This window comes from Oncorhynchus mykiss, chromosome 15, assembly GCF_013265735.2.
Source record: "Oncorhynchus mykiss isolate Arlee chromosome 15, USDA_OmykA_1.1, whole genome shotgun sequence".
Taxonomy (NCBI): Eukaryota; Metazoa; Chordata; class Actinopteri; order Salmoniformes; family Salmonidae; genus Oncorhynchus; species Oncorhynchus mykiss.
Window position 1 is genome coordinate 62,524,950 of NC_048579.1, and position 18,715 is coordinate 62,543,664.

General features: G+C 45.7%; 1 protein-coding gene across 5 annotated transcripts in view; it reads left to right on the top strand.

The window, feature by feature from the left end:
* Positions 1-18,715, top strand: part of LOC110490567 (ankyrin repeat and sterile alpha motif domain-containing protein 1B) — a 358,461-nt gene that overhangs the window by 293,678 nt on the left and 46,068 nt on the right. For all 5 annotated transcript variants that reach the window (XM_036944931.1, XM_036944932.1, XM_036944930.1 and 2 more), the window contains 2 exons: positions 14,619-14,726; positions 15,579-15,779. In XM_036944931.1, the coding sequence (XP_036800826.1) occupies positions 14,619-14,726; positions 15,579-15,779 (309 nt within the window). The remainder of the gene's footprint in view (positions 1-14,618; positions 14,727-15,578; positions 15,780-18,715) is intronic.

The window sequence follows — 18,715 nt, forward strand, 5'->3', positions numbered from 1 at the left end:
TGATTTTTAGATCTGTTTGTTATTGTTCTACAACAAAGAGACATTGAATCCTTATAAACGTACATCCTGAAAAACACATACACTGTATAGATTGATGATCAGTTTGAGGACGCAAAGCCCACCTATCTCAGCCATCGCATTGGCTTTGTCTTTACTGTCTTTACTGTGGTTGCCAGGCAACCGGTGGTCTCTGGTTTCCCTCCAGTTGTCCCCGGCGATGAGGAGGAAAGGCGCTGGTTAAAAATGGATCAGGAAGAGAGAGTGAGGGCAGAGGCTTGGTCTCCACGGTGATAGTGATGACCGTTGGGACTGTGTCTGTATTTGTGTTTGTGTGTGTGTGTGTAGACTAAAGCCTGCACTGCAACAGTCTTGTAGCAATAGATATTCCAGCCAAATCAATTCCAATCAGGATAGACAACAGAAGGGCCTTTAGGAAAACCTGTAATTCCAACGAAGCCAACGACAGGGAGAGGGGGGTGGGAGGGAGAGGGGGGTGGGAGGCAGATAAAGGAGGACTAACACACACACACACACCAGAACCGCACATTATTATACAGTAGACATGACTTGTTGAAGGTACAGTAATAGAAACAGTGTATTCAACCTGCTCACACTACGCTGCATTGTTTAAAGCTACAGTCTGCGATTTGAAAAAACAACAAAAACAAGGTCCCAGTACTTGTTTTGGTACACAGCTGAGGCCGAATCACAGACTGTAGCTTTAAGTGAAGGATAGGGTCTCTGTGTTCTATGGGGACATTATCTCTCCCTTGATACGTTTTTATTTATAAACACAAACCAACAGAAACAACACACCACAACATGCCCACACCTGTCCATGTACACACATAAATACATTGTCTCAATGGGATTTGTATTTTGTTCTAAGGCCTTTCTCTGTGCCATAAGTCAATGCCTGCCTGCTCATGCAAACTTAACTAGGCTGTCATGGGCAGTGCTAGCCTGGTTAAACTATACTGAATGTTATGAAACAACAGGGGGCGTAATGTTTAGTCCAGTTTGACCAGGCTAGGCCTATACAGTCACAATCCCTTCCTGTTCCCTTCCTTTTCATCTTACTACTAACACCAGACCAATTTAGACCCAGTCTGTGTACTACTTTTGACCAGGCCCATAGGATTCTGGTCAAAAGTATTGCACTACATAGGGAATAGGGTGCCATTTAGGATTCAGTCTGTCTTAGATCCTTAGTGACAGTGACTGGAGTTCACCAGACATGCTTTCATCCAATGTAGCCAAGGCAATGTCCTTGAGCTCAACCAATCCAGAGTCCATGAAAGAATTGACCTGGAAAGGATCAAAAGGTCTTGTCGATGGCTTGGGGTCGTGACGCACGTACACTCACACAAAAACGTGTACACACGCGAGCGCGTACAAACACGGACACAAACCAATAGAGACACGGTCACGATGTCTGAACGTGGTTGCGGTCGATGGAGTGGAATAAGAGCTTTTAGGCCCTATAGCCTAATTTTCAACCGCAAAGTGAACGCTTTTGGTTGCTAGGTCCATCAGAGCAATCACACCAGGGGGCCGAGCTCTCTCACCAGGCAATTAGTCTTATCAGTTTGATAGATAGATAGGAGGGAGGGGTAGAATAAGAGAGAAGGGGGAGGGATGGAAAGAGAGGTAGATAGAAAGAGAGGGGACAGTAGGAAAGAGTGCGAGGGACAGAAAGAGAGAAGGAAGAGAGAACTGCATACACAGTGGGAACTGGAGAGAAATATATAGAGGGACAGCGAGAGATGGATAAACGAGGAAGAGTTGGTCTTGTTCTCTCATCATTAAAACTAGAACGGTATTGTGAGCACAGACAGTGATTCGGCTAAAGTTTCTCCCTCCTTTTATCTGCTCAAATGAGCCGGCCTGTCAACCTAGCTCTCCCATTGGTCAGAGAAGGCATCCCTTTGTGACAGGATCCTAAATGAGGGAAGGTCCTTGTTAAGGTCCAGTGATTAACCAGTGGTCAGTTGCAGCCAACCGTATCCTTGTTTGTCCAACAGTTCACAGTGCGTATCTGTTTGAGTCGTTATGGTCGTAAAGCAACATGTTTTGGCATGAGAGTCTTACTGGTGTGGCACAGTCAAGGCTTCCGTTCTGAAACATGTTTATTCTATTATAAAGTCCTTCAACAGTGTCTGAATATAGTTATTGTATAACCACTATTTTCCTTCCCCTTCATAGGACTGGGAGGTGGGGACAGTGAACTATTTTCATTCCCCTCCATAGGACTGGGAGGTGGGGACAGTGAACTATTTTCATTCCCCTTCATAGGACTGGGAGGTGGGGACAGTGAACTGTTTTCATTCCCCTTCATAGGACTGGGAGGTGGAGACAGTGAACTATTTTCCTTCCCCTCCATAGGACTGGGAGGTGGAGACAGTGAACTATTTTCCTTCCCCTTCAGAGGACTGGGAGGTGGGGACAGTGAACTGTTTTCATTCCCCTCCATAGGACTGGGAGGTGGGGACAGTGAACTATTTTCATTCCCCTCCATAGGACTAGGAGGTGGAGACAGTGAACTATTTTCATTCCCCTCCATAGGACTAGGAGGTGGGGACAGTGAACTATTTTCATTCCCCTCCATAGGACTAGGAGGTGGGGACAGTGAACTATTTTCATTCCCCTCCATAGGACTAGGAGGTGGGGACAGTGAACTGTTTTCATTCCCCTCCATAGGACTGGGAGGTGGGGACAGTGAACTATTTTCATTCCCCTCCATAGGACTAGGAGGTGGGGACAGTGAACTATTTTCATTCCCCTCCATAGGACTGGGTGGTGGGGACAGTGAACTATTTTCATTCCCCTCCATAGGACTAGGAGGTGGAGACAGTGAACTATTTTCATTCCCCTCCATAGGACTGGGTGGTGGGGACAGTGAACTATTTTCATTCCCCTCCATAGGACTAGGAGGTGGAGACAGTGAACTATTTTCATTCCCCTCCATAGGACTAGGAGGTGGAGACAGTGAACTATTTTCATTCCCCTCCATAGGACTAGGAGGTGGAGACAGTGAACTATTTTCATTCCCCTCCATAGGACTAGGAGGTGGAGACAGTGAACTATTTTCATTCCCCTCCATAGGACTGGGAGGTGGGGACAGTGAACTATTTTCATTCCCCTCCATAGGACTGGGAGGTGGAGACAGTGAACTATTTTCATTCCCCTCCATAGGACTAGGAGGTGGAGACAGTGAACTATTTTCATTCCCCTCCATAGGACTAGGAGGTGGAGACAGTGAACTATTTTCATTCCCCTCCATAGGACTGGGAGGTGGGGACAGTGAACTATTTTCATTCCCCTCCATAGGACTGGGAGGTGGGGACAGTGAACTATTTTCATTCCCCTCCATAGGACTGGGAGGTGGGGACAGTGAACTATTTTCATTCCCCTCCATAGGACTGGGAGGTGGAGACAGTGAACTATTTTCATTCCCCTCCATAGGACTGGGAGGTGGGGACAGTGAACTATTTTCATTCCCCTCCATAGGACTGGGAGGTGGAGACAGTGAACTATTTTCATTCCCCTTCATAGGACTGGGAGGTGGGGACAGTGAACTATTTTCATTCCCCTCCATAGGACTAGGAGGTGGAGACAGTGAACTATTTTCATTCCCCTTCATAGGACTGGGAGGTGGGGACAGTGAACTATTTTCATTCCCCTCCATAGGACTGGGAGGTGGGGACAGTGAACTATTTTCATTCCCCTCCATAGGACTGGGAGGTGGGGACAGTGAACTGTTTTCATTCCCCTCCATAGGACTGGGAGGTGGGGACAGTGACCTATTTTCATTCCCCTCCATAGGACTGGGAGGTGGGGACAGTGAACTGTTTTCATTCCCCTTCATAGGACTGGGAGGTGGGGACAGTGAACTATTTTCATTCCCCTCCATAGGACTGGGAGGTGGGGACAGTGAACTGTTTTCATTCCCCTTCATAGGACTGGGAGGTGGGGACAGTGAACTATTTTCATTCCCCTCCATAGGACTGGGAGGTGGGGACAGTGAACTATTTTCATTCCCCTCCATAGGACTGGGAGGTGGGGACAGTGAACTGTTTTCATTCCCCTTCATAGGACTGGGAGGTGGGGACAGTGAACTATTTTCATTCCCCTTCATAGGACTGGGAGGTGGGGACAGTGAACTATTTTCATTCCCCTCCATAGGACTGGGAGGTGGGGACAGTGAACTGTTTTCATTCCCCTTCATAGGACTGGGAGGTGGGGACAGTGAACTATTTTCCTTCCCCTTCAGAGGACTGGGAGGTGGGGACAGTGAACTGTTTTCATTCCCCTTCATAGGACTGGGAGGTGGGGACAGTGAACTGTTTTCATTCCCCTTCATAGGACTGGGAGGTGGGGACAGTGAACTATTTTCATTCCCCTCCATAGGACTGGGAGGTGGGGACAGTGAACTATTTTCATTCCCCTCCATAGGACTGGGAGGTGGGGACAGTGAACTGTTTTCATTCCCCTTCATAGGACTGGGAGGTGGGGACAGTGAACTATTTTCATTCCCCTTCATAGGACTGGGAGGTGGGGACAGTGAACTATTTTCATTCCCCTCCATAGGACTGGGAGGTGGGGACAGTGAACTGTTTTCATTCCCCTTCATAGGACTGGGAGGTGGGGACAGTGAACTGTTTTCATTCCCCTTCATAGGACTGGGAGGTGGGGACAGTGAACTATTGTCCTTCCCCTTCATAGGACTGGAAGGTGGGGACAGTGAACTACACTGCTCAAAAAAAGAAAGGGAACACTTAAACAACACAATGTAACTCCAAGTCAATCACACTTCTGTGAAATCAAACTGTCCACTTAGGAAGCATCACTGATTGACAATACATTTCACATGCTGTTGTGCAAATGGAATAGACAACAGGTGGAAATTATAGGCAATTAGCAAGACACCCCCAATAAAGGAGTGGTTCTGTAGGTGGTGACCACAGACCACTTCTCAGTTCCTATGCTTCCTGGCTGATGTTTTGGTCACTTTTGAATGCTGGCGGTGCTTTCACTCTAGTGGTAGCATGAGACGGAGTCTACAACCCACACCAGTGGCTCAGGTAGTGCAGCTCATCCAGGATGGCACATCAATGCGAGCTGTGGCAAGAAGGTTTGCTGTGTCTGTCAGCGTAGTGTCCAGAGCATGGAGGCGCTACCAGGAGACAGGCCAGTACATCAGGAGACGTGGAGGAGACCGTAGGAGGGCAACAACCCAGCAGCAGGACCACTACCTCCGCCTTTGTGCAAGGAGGAGCACTGCCAGAGCCCTGCAAAATGACCTCCAGCAGGCCACAAATGTGCATGTGTCTGCTCAAATGGTCAGAAACAGACTCCATGAGGGTGGTATGAGGGCCCGGCGTCCACAGGTGGGGGTTGTGTTTACAGCCCAACACCGTGCAGGACGTTTGGCATTTGCCAGAGAACACCAAGATTGGCAAATTCGCCCTGTGCTCTTCACAGATGAAAGCAGGTTCACACTGAGCACATGTGACAGATGTGAGAACGTTCTGCTGCCTGCAACATCCTCCAGCATGACCGGTTTGGCGGTGGGTCAGTCATGGTGTGGGGTGGCATTTTTTTGGGGGGCCTCCATGTGCTCGCCAGAGGTAGCCTGACTGCCATTAGGTACCGAGATGAGATCCTCAGACCCCTTGTGAGACCATATGCTGGTGTGGTTGGCCCTGGGTTCCTCCTAATGCAAGACAATGCTAGACCTCATGTGGCTGGAGTGTGTCAGCAGTTCCTGCAAGAGGAAGACATTGATGCTATGGACTGGCCCGCCCGTTCCCCAGACCTGAATCCAATTGAGCACATCTGGGACATCATGTCTCGCTCCATCCACCAACGCCACGTTGCACCACAGACTGTCCAGGAGTTGGCGGATGCTTTAGTCCAGGTCTGGGAGGAGATCCCTCAGGAGACCATCCACCACCTCATCAGGAGCATGCCCAGGTGTTGTAGGGAGGTCATACAGGCATGTGGCCACACACACTACTGAGCCTCATTTTGACTTGTTTTAAGGACATTACATCAAAGTTGGATCAGCCTGTAGTGTGGTTTTCTACTTTAATTTTGAGTGTGACTCCAAATCCAGACCTCCATGGGTTGATAAATTTGATTTCCATTGATCATTTGTGTGTGATTTTGTTGTCAGCACATTCAACTATGTAAAGAAAAAAGTATTTAATAAGAATATTTCATTCATTCAGATCTAGGATGTGTTATTTTAGTGTTTTTTTGAGCAGTGTATTTTCATTCCCCTCCATAGGACTGGGAGGTGGGGATAGTGAACTATTTTCATTCCCCTTCATAGGACTGGGAGGTGGGGATAGTGAACTATTTTCATTCCCCTTCATAGGACTGGGTGGTGGGGACAGTGAACTATTTTCATTCCCCTTCATAGGACTGGGAGGTGGGGACAGTGAACTATTTTCCTTCCCCTCCATAGGACTGGGAGGTGGGGACAGTGAACTGTTTTCATTCCCCTCCATAGGACTGGGAGGTGGGGATAGTGAACTATTTTCATTCCCCTCCATAGGACTGGGAGGTGGGGATAGTGAACTATTTTCATTCCCCTCCATAGGACTGGGAGGTGGGGATAGTGAACTATTTTCCTTCCCCTCCATAGGACTGGGAGGTGGGAATAGTGAACTATTTTCCTTCCCCTTCATAGGACTGGGAGGTGGGGATAGTGAACTATTTTCATTCCCCTCCATAGGACTGGGAGGTGGGGACAGTGAACTGTTTTCATTCCCCTTCGTAGGACTGGGAGGTGGGGACAGTGAACTGTTTTCATTCCCCTCCATAGGACAGGGAGGTGGGGACAGTGAACTATTTTCATTCCCCTTCAGAGGACTGGGAGGTGGGGACAGTGAACTATTTTCATTCCCCTCCATAGGACAGGGAGGTGGGGACAGTGAACTATTTTCATTCCCCTTCAGAGGACAGGGAGGTGGGGACAGTGAACTATTTTCATTCCCCTTCAGAGGACTGGGAGGTGGGGACAGTGAACTATTTTCATTCCCCTCCATAGGACTGGGAGGTGGGGACAGTGAACTATTTTCATTCCCCTTCAGAGGACTGGGAGGTGGGGACAGTGAACTATTGTTCCTGACTGTCTCTGTAATCACAGTTTGCTGATGGTGTGTGTGGTCTCCTCTGGCATTGCAGTGGAGTTTAGAGGATCAGGGTTGTTACTGCATCTGTCCCGGTTAAGCCTGTAATCAGAGCTGTTCCCCTGGACTGACGGGAACGTTAACGGGATTACTCCATCGATCAGCGAAAACACACACACACGTTGGCACTAACTCTCTTCAGAGTGAGCAGACCACACACACACACGAACTCTAGACAAAGACTAGAGGCTACGTCCCAAACCGTTTCATTTAAAGGAAGACTGTCAACACCGCAAGGCAAGTTAACCAGCTTGATCCCTCCGGCAATGTCCCAACAAAAACACTGCGAGAGAGGGAGAGAAATGGGTTGTCACTTTGCCATCAGAGACAGAGATAGACAGAAGAAGGGATGAGAGAGGTGGGGAGGAGGAGGGAAGAGCGATAGAATGATATTGAGTGAGAGAGAGAAGAGAGACTGATATTTTGCTGTGTATTATGATGATTATGTGTAACATAAATATTCCCCTTTGTGTCTCTCTACTGTGTCTTGGCATTGGCAATGTGACCTACTGGCTTATCATATCAGCAGTGGTTATTGAATTGGATTGAATGCAATTGAATATGGAGTTGGGAAGGGAAGCAATAGAGGCAGAGTGAAAGAAGGAGTATATTGAGCGTGTAGGGTAGAGCCACTGTAGCAGTCACTCAGTCTATATACGCAGACAATGAATTTCATTTAAATGTAAATGGGGCATGGTGCAGTCAGGCACCGTACTGTACTGTAGAGAGAACACTCATACTGTAGAGAGAACACTCATACTGTAGACAGAACACTCATACTGTAGAGAGAACACATACTGTAGAGAGAACACATACTGTAGAGAGAATACACACTGTACATACGGTAGAGAGAACACATACTGTAGAGAGAAGACATACTGTAGAGAGAACACATACTGTAGAGAGAACACATACTGTAGAGAGAACACATACTATAGAGAGAACACATACTGTACGTACTGTAGAGAACACATACTATAGAGAACACATACTGTAGAGAGAACACATACTGTACATACTGTAGAGAGAACACATACTGTACATACTGTAGAGAGAACACATACTGTAGAGAACACATACTGTACATACTGTAGAGAACACATACTGTACATAATGTAGAGAGAACACATACTGTAGAGTGAACACACACTGTAGAGGACACATGCTATAGAGAGAACACATACTGTACGTACTGTAGAGAACACATACTATAGAGAACACATACTGTAGAGATAACACATACTGTACATACTGTAGAGAGAATACATATTGTACCGACTGTAGAGAGAACACATACTGTAGAGAGAACATATTGTACATACTGTAGAGAGAACACATTGTACATACTGTAGAGAGAACACATACTGTACATACTGTAGAGAGAACACATACTGTACATACTGTAGAGAAAACACATTGTACATACTGTAAAGAGAACACATACTGTACATACTGTAGAGAGAACACATACTGTACATTCTGTAGAGAGAACACATACTGTAGAGTGAACACACACTGTAGAGCGAACACATATTGTACACACAGTAGAGAGAACACACACTGTAGAGAGAACACATACTGTAGAGAGAACACATACTGTAATACTGTAGAGATAACGTATACTGTAGAGAGAACACATACTGTACATACTGTAGAGAGAACACATACTGTAGTGAGAAAACACATAATGTATATACTGTAGAGAGAACACATACTGTACATACTGTAGAGAGAACAAACGTGCTGTAGAGAGAACACACGTACTGTAGAGAGAACACACACATACTGTAGAGAGACTGTAGAGAGAACACATACGTACTGTAGAGAGAACACACATACTGTAGAGAGATTGTAGAGAGAACGCATATGTACTGTAGAGAGAACACACACATACTGTAGAGAGAACACACACATAGTGTAGAGAGAACACACACATAGTGTAGAGAGAACACACACATAGTGTAGAGAGAACACACACATAGTGTAGAGAGAACACACACGTACTGGAGAGAACACACACGTACTGGAGAGAGAACACACATGTAATGTAGAGAGAACACACGTACTGTAGAGAGACTGTAGACAGAACACATACGGACTGTAGAGAGAACACACACATACTGTAGAGAGAACACACACACATAGGTAGAGAGAACACACATACTGTAGCGAGAACAAACACGTACTGGAGAGAGAACACACACATACTGTAGAGAGAACACACATACTGTAGAGAGAACACACACATACTGTAGAGAGACTGTAGAGAGAACACATACGGACTGTAGAGAGAACACACACATACTGTAGAGAGAACACACACATACCGTAGAGAGAACACACACGTACTGTAGAGAGAACACACCCATACTGTAGAGGGACTGTAGAGAGAACACATACGGACTGTAGAGAGAACACACACGTACTGGAGAGAGAACACACACATACTGTAGAGAGAACACACACGTACTGGAGAGAGAACACACACATACTGTAGAGAGAACACACGCGCAATGTAGAGAGAACACATGCGTACTGTAGAGAGAACACACACGTAATGTAGAGAGAACACACACGTACTGTAGAGAGAACACACACGTACTGTAGAGAGAACACACACGTAATGTAGAGAGAACACACACGTACTGTAGAGAGAACACACACGTAATGTAGAGAGAACACACACGTAATGTAGAGAGAACACACACGTACTGTAGAGAGAACACACACATACTGTAGAGAGAACACACAGGTAATTTAGAGAGAACACACACGTAATGTAGAGAGACTGTAGAGAGAACACATACGGACTGTAGAGAGAACACACACATACTGTAGAGAGAACACACACATACCGTAGAGAGAACACACACGTACTGTAGAGAGAACACACCCATACTGTAGAGAGACTGTAGAGAGAACACATACGGACTGTAGAGAGAACACACACGTACTGGAGAGAGAACACACACATACTGTAGAGAGAACACACGCGTACTGGAGAGAGAACACACACGTACTGTAGAGAGAACACACGCGTACTGGAGAGAGAACACACACGTACTGTAGAGAGAACACACACGTACTGTAGAGAGAACACACAGGTAATTTAGAGAGAACACACATGTACTGGAGAGAAAACACACACTTACTGGAGAGAGAACACACACGTAATGTAGAGAGAAAACACACGTACTGTAGAAAGAACACACACGTACTGTAGAGAGAACACACAGGTAATGTAGAGAGACTGTAGAGAGAACACACACATACTGGAGAGAGAACACACACTTACTGGAGAGAGAACACACACGTAATGTAGAGAGAACACACACGTACTGTAGAAAGAACACACAGGTAATGTAGAGAGAACACACGTAATGTAGAGAGAACACACACGTAATGTAGAGAGAACACACACGTACTGTGGAGAGAACACACACGTACTATGGAGAGAACACACACGTACTGTAGAGAGAACACACACATGTACTGTAGAGAGAACACACACGTACTGTAGAGAGAACACACACGTACTGTAGAGAGAACACACACATGTACTGTAGAGAGAACACACACGTACTGTAGAGAGAACACACAGGTAATGTAGAGAGAACACACACGTAATGTAGAGAGAACACACGTAATGTAGAGAGAACACACACGTACTGTAGAGAGAACACACACGTACTGTGGAGAGAACACACACGTACTGTAGAGAGAACACACACGTAATGTAGAGAGAACACACACGTACTGTAGAGAGAACACACACGTACTGTAGAGAGAACACACACGTAATGTAGAGAGAACACACACGTAATGTAGAGAGAACACACGTAATGTAGAGAGAACACACACGTACTGTAGAGAGAACACACACGTACTGTGGAGAGAACACACACGTACTATGGAGAGAACACACACGTACTGTAGAGAGAACACACACATGTACTGTAGAGAGAACACACACGTACTGTAGAGAGAACACACACGTACTGTAGAGAGAACACACACATGTACTGTAGAGAGAACACACACGTACTGTAGAGAGAACACACACGTACTGTAGAGAGAACACACACGTAATGTAGAGAGAACACACACGTACTGTAGAGAGAACACACACATGTACTGTAGAGAGAACACACACGTACTGTAGAGAGAACACACACGTACTGTAGAGAGAACACACACGTAATGTAGAGAGAACACACACGTACTGTAGAGAGAACACACACGTACTGTAGAGAGAACACACACGTAATGTAGAGAGAACACACACATAATGTAGAGAGAACACACAGGTAATGTAGAGAGAACACACACGTAATGTAGAGAGAACACACACGTAATGTGGAGAGAACACACACGTAATTTAGAGAGAACACACGTAATGTAGAGAGAACACACACGTACTGTAGAGAGAACACACACGTAATGTAGAGAGAACACACACGTAATGTGGAGAGAACACACACGTACTATGGAGAGAACACACACGTAATGTGGAGAGAACACACACGTACTATGGAGAGAACACACATGTACTGGAGAGAACACACGCGTACTGTAGAGAGAACACACACGTAATGTAGAGAGAACACACAGGTAATGTAGAGAGAACACACACACGTACTGTAGAGAGAACACACACGTAATGTAGAGAGAACACACACGTAATGTTGAGAGAACACGCACATACTGAAGAGAGAACACACGCGTAATGTAGAGAGAACACACGTGTAATGTAGAGAGAACACACGTGTAATGTAGAGAGAACACACACATAATGTAGAGAGAACACACACGTAATGTAGAGAGAACACACAGGTAATGTAGAGAGAACACACACATGTACTGTAGAGAGAACACACACTGTAATACTGTAGAGATAACGTATACTGTAGAGAGAACACATACTGTACATACTGTAGAGAGAACACATACTGTAGTGAGAAAACACATAATGTATATACTGTAGAGATAACACATACTGTACATACTGTAGAGAGAACAAACGTGCTGTAGAGAGAACACACGTACTGTAGAGAGAACACACACATACTGTAGAGAGACTGTAGAGAGAACACATACGTACTGTAGAGAGAACACACATACTGTAGAGAGATTGTAGAGAGAACGCATATGTACTGTAGAGAGAACACACACATAGTGTAGAGAGAACACACACATACTGTAGAGAGAACAAACACGTACTGGAGAGAGAACACACACGTGCTGGAGAGAGAACACACACATAGTGTGGAGAGAACACACATACTGTAGAGAGAATGCACACGTACTGGAGAGAGAACACACGTACTGGAGAGAGAACACACACGTACTGTAGAGAGACTGTAGAGAGAACACATACGGACTGTAGAGAGACTACACACGTACTGGAGAGAGAACACACACGTACTGTAGAGAGAACACACACGTACTGGAGAGAGAACACACACGTACTGGAGAGAGAACACACGTACTGGAGAGAGAACACACATACTGTACAGAGTACTTACACGTTCTGGAGAGAGAACGCACACGTACTGTAGAGAGAACAAACACGTACTGGAGAGAGAACTCACACGTAATGAAGGGGGGGGGGGGGGGGGGGGTTAGAGAGAGAGCTAACAGTAACTGGTCAGGTTATGTTTCAGTCCTTGTCCATTTCGGAGTTAACATTGTAATGTACTCCCCCAGGATCTAAATAGCATACGTTTTGGTCAAACAAAGATCACTGTGTGAGTGTGTGTGTGTGTGTGTGTGTGTGTGTGTGTGTGTGTGTGTGTGTGTGTGTGTGTGTGTGTAGGTGTGTGTAGGTGAGGTGAGGAGAAAGAGGGAGAATGGAGCTGGCTAATAATTGGATCTGCTTATGTGTGTTTGTGTAACAGGCAGAGAGAGAGAGCGATAGCCTCACAAAATATGCCAATGATATCTCCAACCATCAAAACCCAGAATGACATATAAATGCACGTCTTTGATCATGGTAATTTTGGCAATTAGAATCATTTTTTTCTGGAAGAGAGAACAGTGTTAGACGATGATCAAACCGTTCCCTTATATTTTGAATTGTCTGAATGTTTAGAGCCTGTTTGTTTAGCCGAACACTCCTCTATTTAAAAAAGCCCATTGATTATTTCATAGCGTTAACCTTTAAATATGGTGATTTTCATGTGGCCCGGTGGCCATAATGATGCAATATAGTATCTATTCAATCAAAGCCGCAATCTGTGTTTCCTGTCTAGGAAAATACATGTTCTTCTTGTTTCTAGATTGGGAAAATAATCATTAGAGTTTATTTAGATTTCTCTTTTGGTTGCTCTTAAGTGTGTGTGGTAACAGATGCGGGCCAGTAATTGGTGAGTGAGGGCTGAAAAGGAAGGAATCAATAATGCGTGTGTGTGTGTGCTTGTGCGTGTGCGTGCGTGTGAGCGAGCGCATTTGTGTGTGCGTGTGTGTGGTAATGGCGGTAGAGTAGGGAGAGTCATTAGGCTCACTGCTAGGTCTCAGACTCACCATAATTACCAACTCTCTAGCTGGAGAGACACACACCTACATCCTCTGTCCTCTTATCCACACACACATCCTTCATTGATGCACATCTCACACACTTACATCCACTGCCTTTTGGGAGAAGAGCTTACTGCCAAGACATCGTATGAGCCACACACACACACACAAATCTAGTGTGTTGGAACCAGTCTTTTGGCAGTCCTTTAAACCCCCTGCAGAATGTTTCAGGAAGGACAAATCAAACTAAAAAGTGTGTGTGTGTGTTTCACTGCAAACCTAATTACCTTGTAACGGTGGACCAGGCTGGTGCCTTTATGTGATAATAATTCTAGTAATGATGTTTTTACCATTATGACTCATTGTTCCTTCTTTGAAAGCCCGGTTATTTCAATATGTTAATGTTTAATAGAAACACTCATATGTTTTGCTTATTACAACCAGAGGAGGCTGGTGGGAGGAGCTATAGGAGGACGGGCTCATTGTAGTGGCTGGAATGGAATCAATGAAACAGTATCAAACACATGAAATATATAGAAACCTCATGTTTGACCCCGTTCCATTTATTCCATTCCAGCCATTACGATGAGCCCGTCCTCCTATAGCTCCTCCCACCAGCCTCCTCTGATTACAACATGTGTTTTTACCTCAGGCAGTCACATATGATGTCACCATATCACCATTGTTATAAATGTGATGTTGTCAGGTTATTATCGAGGCCTTTGTATTATTCCAGAGTGCCTCATTACCAATAGAGGTAGGATTTGAATCCAACACTCTCATAACTGGGTTTTACTTCAGTGGAGGCTTATTACATGCTTAGTTCACATTGATTCCATGTTAAATACATGTTGAAACAGTTGTGTTGATAGGTTGTTGACCTGTGTCTCTCTTCCTCTCTAGGTGTTGAAGGTCAGTCTGATAGGACACAGGAAGAGAATCCTGGCCTCACTGGGAGACAGGCTTCACCAAGACCCTCCACAGAAACCCCCACGGGCCATCTCCCTACGGGTCAGTGTGTGTGTGTGTGTGTGTGTGTGTGTGTGTGTGTGTGTGTGTGTGTGTGTGTGTGGGCTCTCTCTTCCCTCCCAGATGGTAGTAATCCTAGAGACTGCAGACAGGTTCAGTGAGCTTAGGGGAAATATCTCCACTGCTGTTGTTAGCCTTCACAAGTCTCCCGGCAGACACAAAATGGATGCCGCCAGGACCACAATAGCACCGTAGTTTCCCCTCTCCCTGCCGGTACTGGATACTAATTACAAGATGCTGGATTCCATTCCCCAGTGCATATGGGTCTACTGTTAATCTAACAAAGGCCCGGGAAATGCTTCACCTCCTGTGACTCAATTTGATCTGGCAGCCAGGATGTGGCTGCTGCTCTGCAGCCTCTCAAGGCCCAGACACCTGCTTTCATTCCATTTAACAAATCGGTCCAGACAGAGGGGCTGGGCAGTCTCCACTGCAAATCTAGTCTGCTGTCCAGAGCCAGGCTAGCAAACAGAGAGGTGGCTGAAGGTTTATTCAGCATAGCATATTATCATGTTCCAAAAGCATTCCACTAGATACCACTTAGAATGCATGCTCAACACAGTAGCTTCATTTTAAGAGGTATGCTAGTGAAAATAATAAGATAAGAGGTAAGCAAGGCAATCACTATGTAGTGGAATCATTATACCATTATTGTCTTGCCCTAATTTTGCCCTAATTTGAGGCATGCCCACATTGGGAATAGCCAGTAGTGGCAGTCTTGACATTTGACCTCTCGTTTTCTAGATACAGCCTATCATGGAGTCTCAAAAGCATCACATGGCACACTTCACCAGCATTTAATAACCTCTCCCCTCTGTCCATCCATCCTCCCAGGAGCCCGGTGGCTGCAACACCCCTCCCCAGATCCTTCCGGGCCAGGCTGCGTACACCACGGCGGGTGTCCCAGGGGGCTCATTGGACGTGCAGCACCTCATCATGCAGGCGGACGCACGGCGCCGCCAGCGCTCCAACGACAACTACTTAGAGGAGATGCCTCGCTCCAAACTGGAGCGGCAGATGGCCCAAGTCAGCATGGTGAGAGGGGTGGGGGGGGGGGGGGGGGGAGGAAGGAAGGGTAGAATGAGAGAGGAATAGACAGCAGCCTCTCACAATTATTTTCTTGTGTGTCCCTATTTGTCCTCTCTACCAAACTACGAAAGCGTGATGATTAATACAGTATGATATGACATATCATTCATCCTCCCGGATGGTCAGGGGGCAGAACGCTGTTATCAATAATTTGTACACTGCAAATTGACCGCAAGAATCCCAAACAGATATAGTATTAGATCAAAATAGTATCATTTCAAACCTTGATTACTTTGGGATAAGATCACTTATGCCTCTATTTATACGTGGAAACTACTGTACTTGGGAACAACTGAAAACCACTTTGAGCTCATTTATTTTACAGTCGTGGCCAAAAGTTTTGAGGATGACACAAATATACATTTTCACAAAGTCTGCTGCCTCAATTGTTTTTAGATATTTTTGTCAGATGTTACTATGGAATACTGAAGTATAATTACAAGCATTTCATAAGTGTCAAAGACTTTTATTGAAAATTACAAGTTGATGCAAAGAGTCAATATTTGCAGTGTTGACCCTTCTTTTTCAAGACCTCTGCAATCCGCCCTGGCATGCTGTCAATTAACTTCTGGCAGCCCATTCTTGCATAATCAATGCTTGGAGTTTGTCCGAATTTGTGGGTTTTTGTTTGTCCACCCGCCTCTTGAGGATTGACCACAAGTTCTCAATGGGATTAAGGTCTGGGGAGTTTCCTGGCCATGGACCCAAAATATTGATGTTTTGTTCCCAGAGCCAGGCAAGGTGCTTCATCATGCTGGAAAAGGCATTGTTCGTCACCAAACTGTTCCTGAATGGTTGGGAGAAGTTGCTCTCGGGATGTGTTGGTACCATTCTTTATTCATGGCTGTGTTCTTAGGCAAATTGTGAGTGAGCCCACTCCCTTGGCTGAGAAGCAACCCCACACATGAATGGTATCAGGATGCTTTACTGTTGGCATGACACAGGACTGATGGCAGTGCTCACCTTGTCTTCTCCGGACAAGCTTTTTTCCGGATGCCCCAAACAATCGGAAAGGGGATTCATCAGAGAAAATGACCCAGCCCTCAGCAGTCCAATCCCTGTACCTTTTGCAGAATATCAGTTTGTCCCTGATGTATTTCCTGGATATAAGTGGCTTCTTTGCTGCCCTTCTTGACACCAGGCCATCCTCAAGTCTTCGTCTCACTGTGCGTGCAGATGCACTCACACCTGCCTGCTGCCATTCCTGAGCAAGTCTGTACTGGCCGATCCCGCAGCTGAGACGGTCCTGGCGCTTGCTGGACTTTCTTGGGCGCCCTGAAGCCTTCTTCACAACAATTGAACTGCTCCCCTTGAATTTCTTGATGATCTGATAAATAGTTTATTTAGGTGCAATCTTACTGGCTGTGCCTGTGAAGCCCTTTTTGTGAAAAGCAATGATGACGCACGCGTTTCCTTGCAGGTAACCATGGTTGACAGAGGAAGAACAATGATTCCAAGCACCACCCTCCTTTTGAAGCTTCCAGTCTGTTATTCAAACTCAATCAGCATGACAAAGTGATCTCCAGCCGTGTCTTCGTCAACACTCACACCTGTGTTAACGAGAGAATCACTGACATGATGTCAGCTGGTCCTTTTGTGGCAGGGCTGAAATGCAGTGGAAATTGTTTTTGGGGATTCAGTTCATTTGCATGGCAAAGAGGTACTTTAAAAGTAATTGCAGCTCAACTGATCACTCTTCATAACATTCTGGAGTATATGCAAATTGCCATCATACAAACTGAGGCAGCAGACTTTGTGAAAATTTATATTTGTGTCATTCTCAAAACTTTTGCCCACGACTGTATATTTGGCCCTTGGATTGCCTATTGGAGAATCCTGCCCTATACTGTACCATAACTGCTCTACCAACCTGTATTAGCATGCTATTTAACTTATATACAGTGCATTCCCGCAAGTATTCAGACCCCTTCCCCTTTTCCACATTTTGTTATGTTACAGCCTTATTCTAAAATGTATTAAATAGCCGTTTTTCCCATTCCCGATTGATTTGGAAAGGCACACATCTGTCTATATAAGGTCCTTCAGTGCATGTCAGAGCAAAAATCAAGCCATGATGTCGAAGGAATAGTCCGTAGAGCTCCAAGACAGGATTGTGTCGAGGTACAGATCTGGGGAAGGGTAGCAAAATAATTCTGCAGCATTGAAGATCCGCAAGCACACAGTTGCCTCCATCATTCTTAAATGGAAAAAAGTTTGGAACCACCAAGACTCTTCCTAGAGCTGGCCGCCTGGCCAAGCTGAGCAATCAGGAGAGAAGGGCCTTTGTCAGGGAGGTGGCCAAGAACATGATGGTCACTCCGACTAAGCTCCAGAGTTCCTCTGTGAAGATGGGAGAACCTTCCAGAAGGACAACCATCTATGTAGCACACCACCAATCAGACCTTTATGATAGATTGGCCAGATGAAAGCCACTCCTCAGCACATGACAGCCCACTTTGAGTTTGCCAAAAGGCACTTAAAGACTCTCAGACCATGAGGAACAAGCTTCTCTGGTCTGAAACCAAGATTGAACTCTTTGGCCTGAATGCCAAGTGTCACGTCTGGAGGAAACCTGGCACCATCCCTACGGTGAAGCATGGTGATGGCAGCATCATGCTGGTAGCATCATGCTGGCAGCATCATGCTGTGTGGATGTTTTTCAGCGGCAGAGACTGGGAGACTAGTCAGGATCGAGTCAAAGATGAACGGAGCAAAGTACAGAGAGATCCTTGATGAAAACCTGCACCAGAGCGCTCAGGACCTCAGACTGGAGTGAAGGTTCACCTTCCGACAGGACAACGACCCTAAGCACACAGCCAAGACAACGCAGGAGTGGCTTTGGGACAAGTCTCTGAATGTCCTTGATTGGCCCAGCCAGAGCC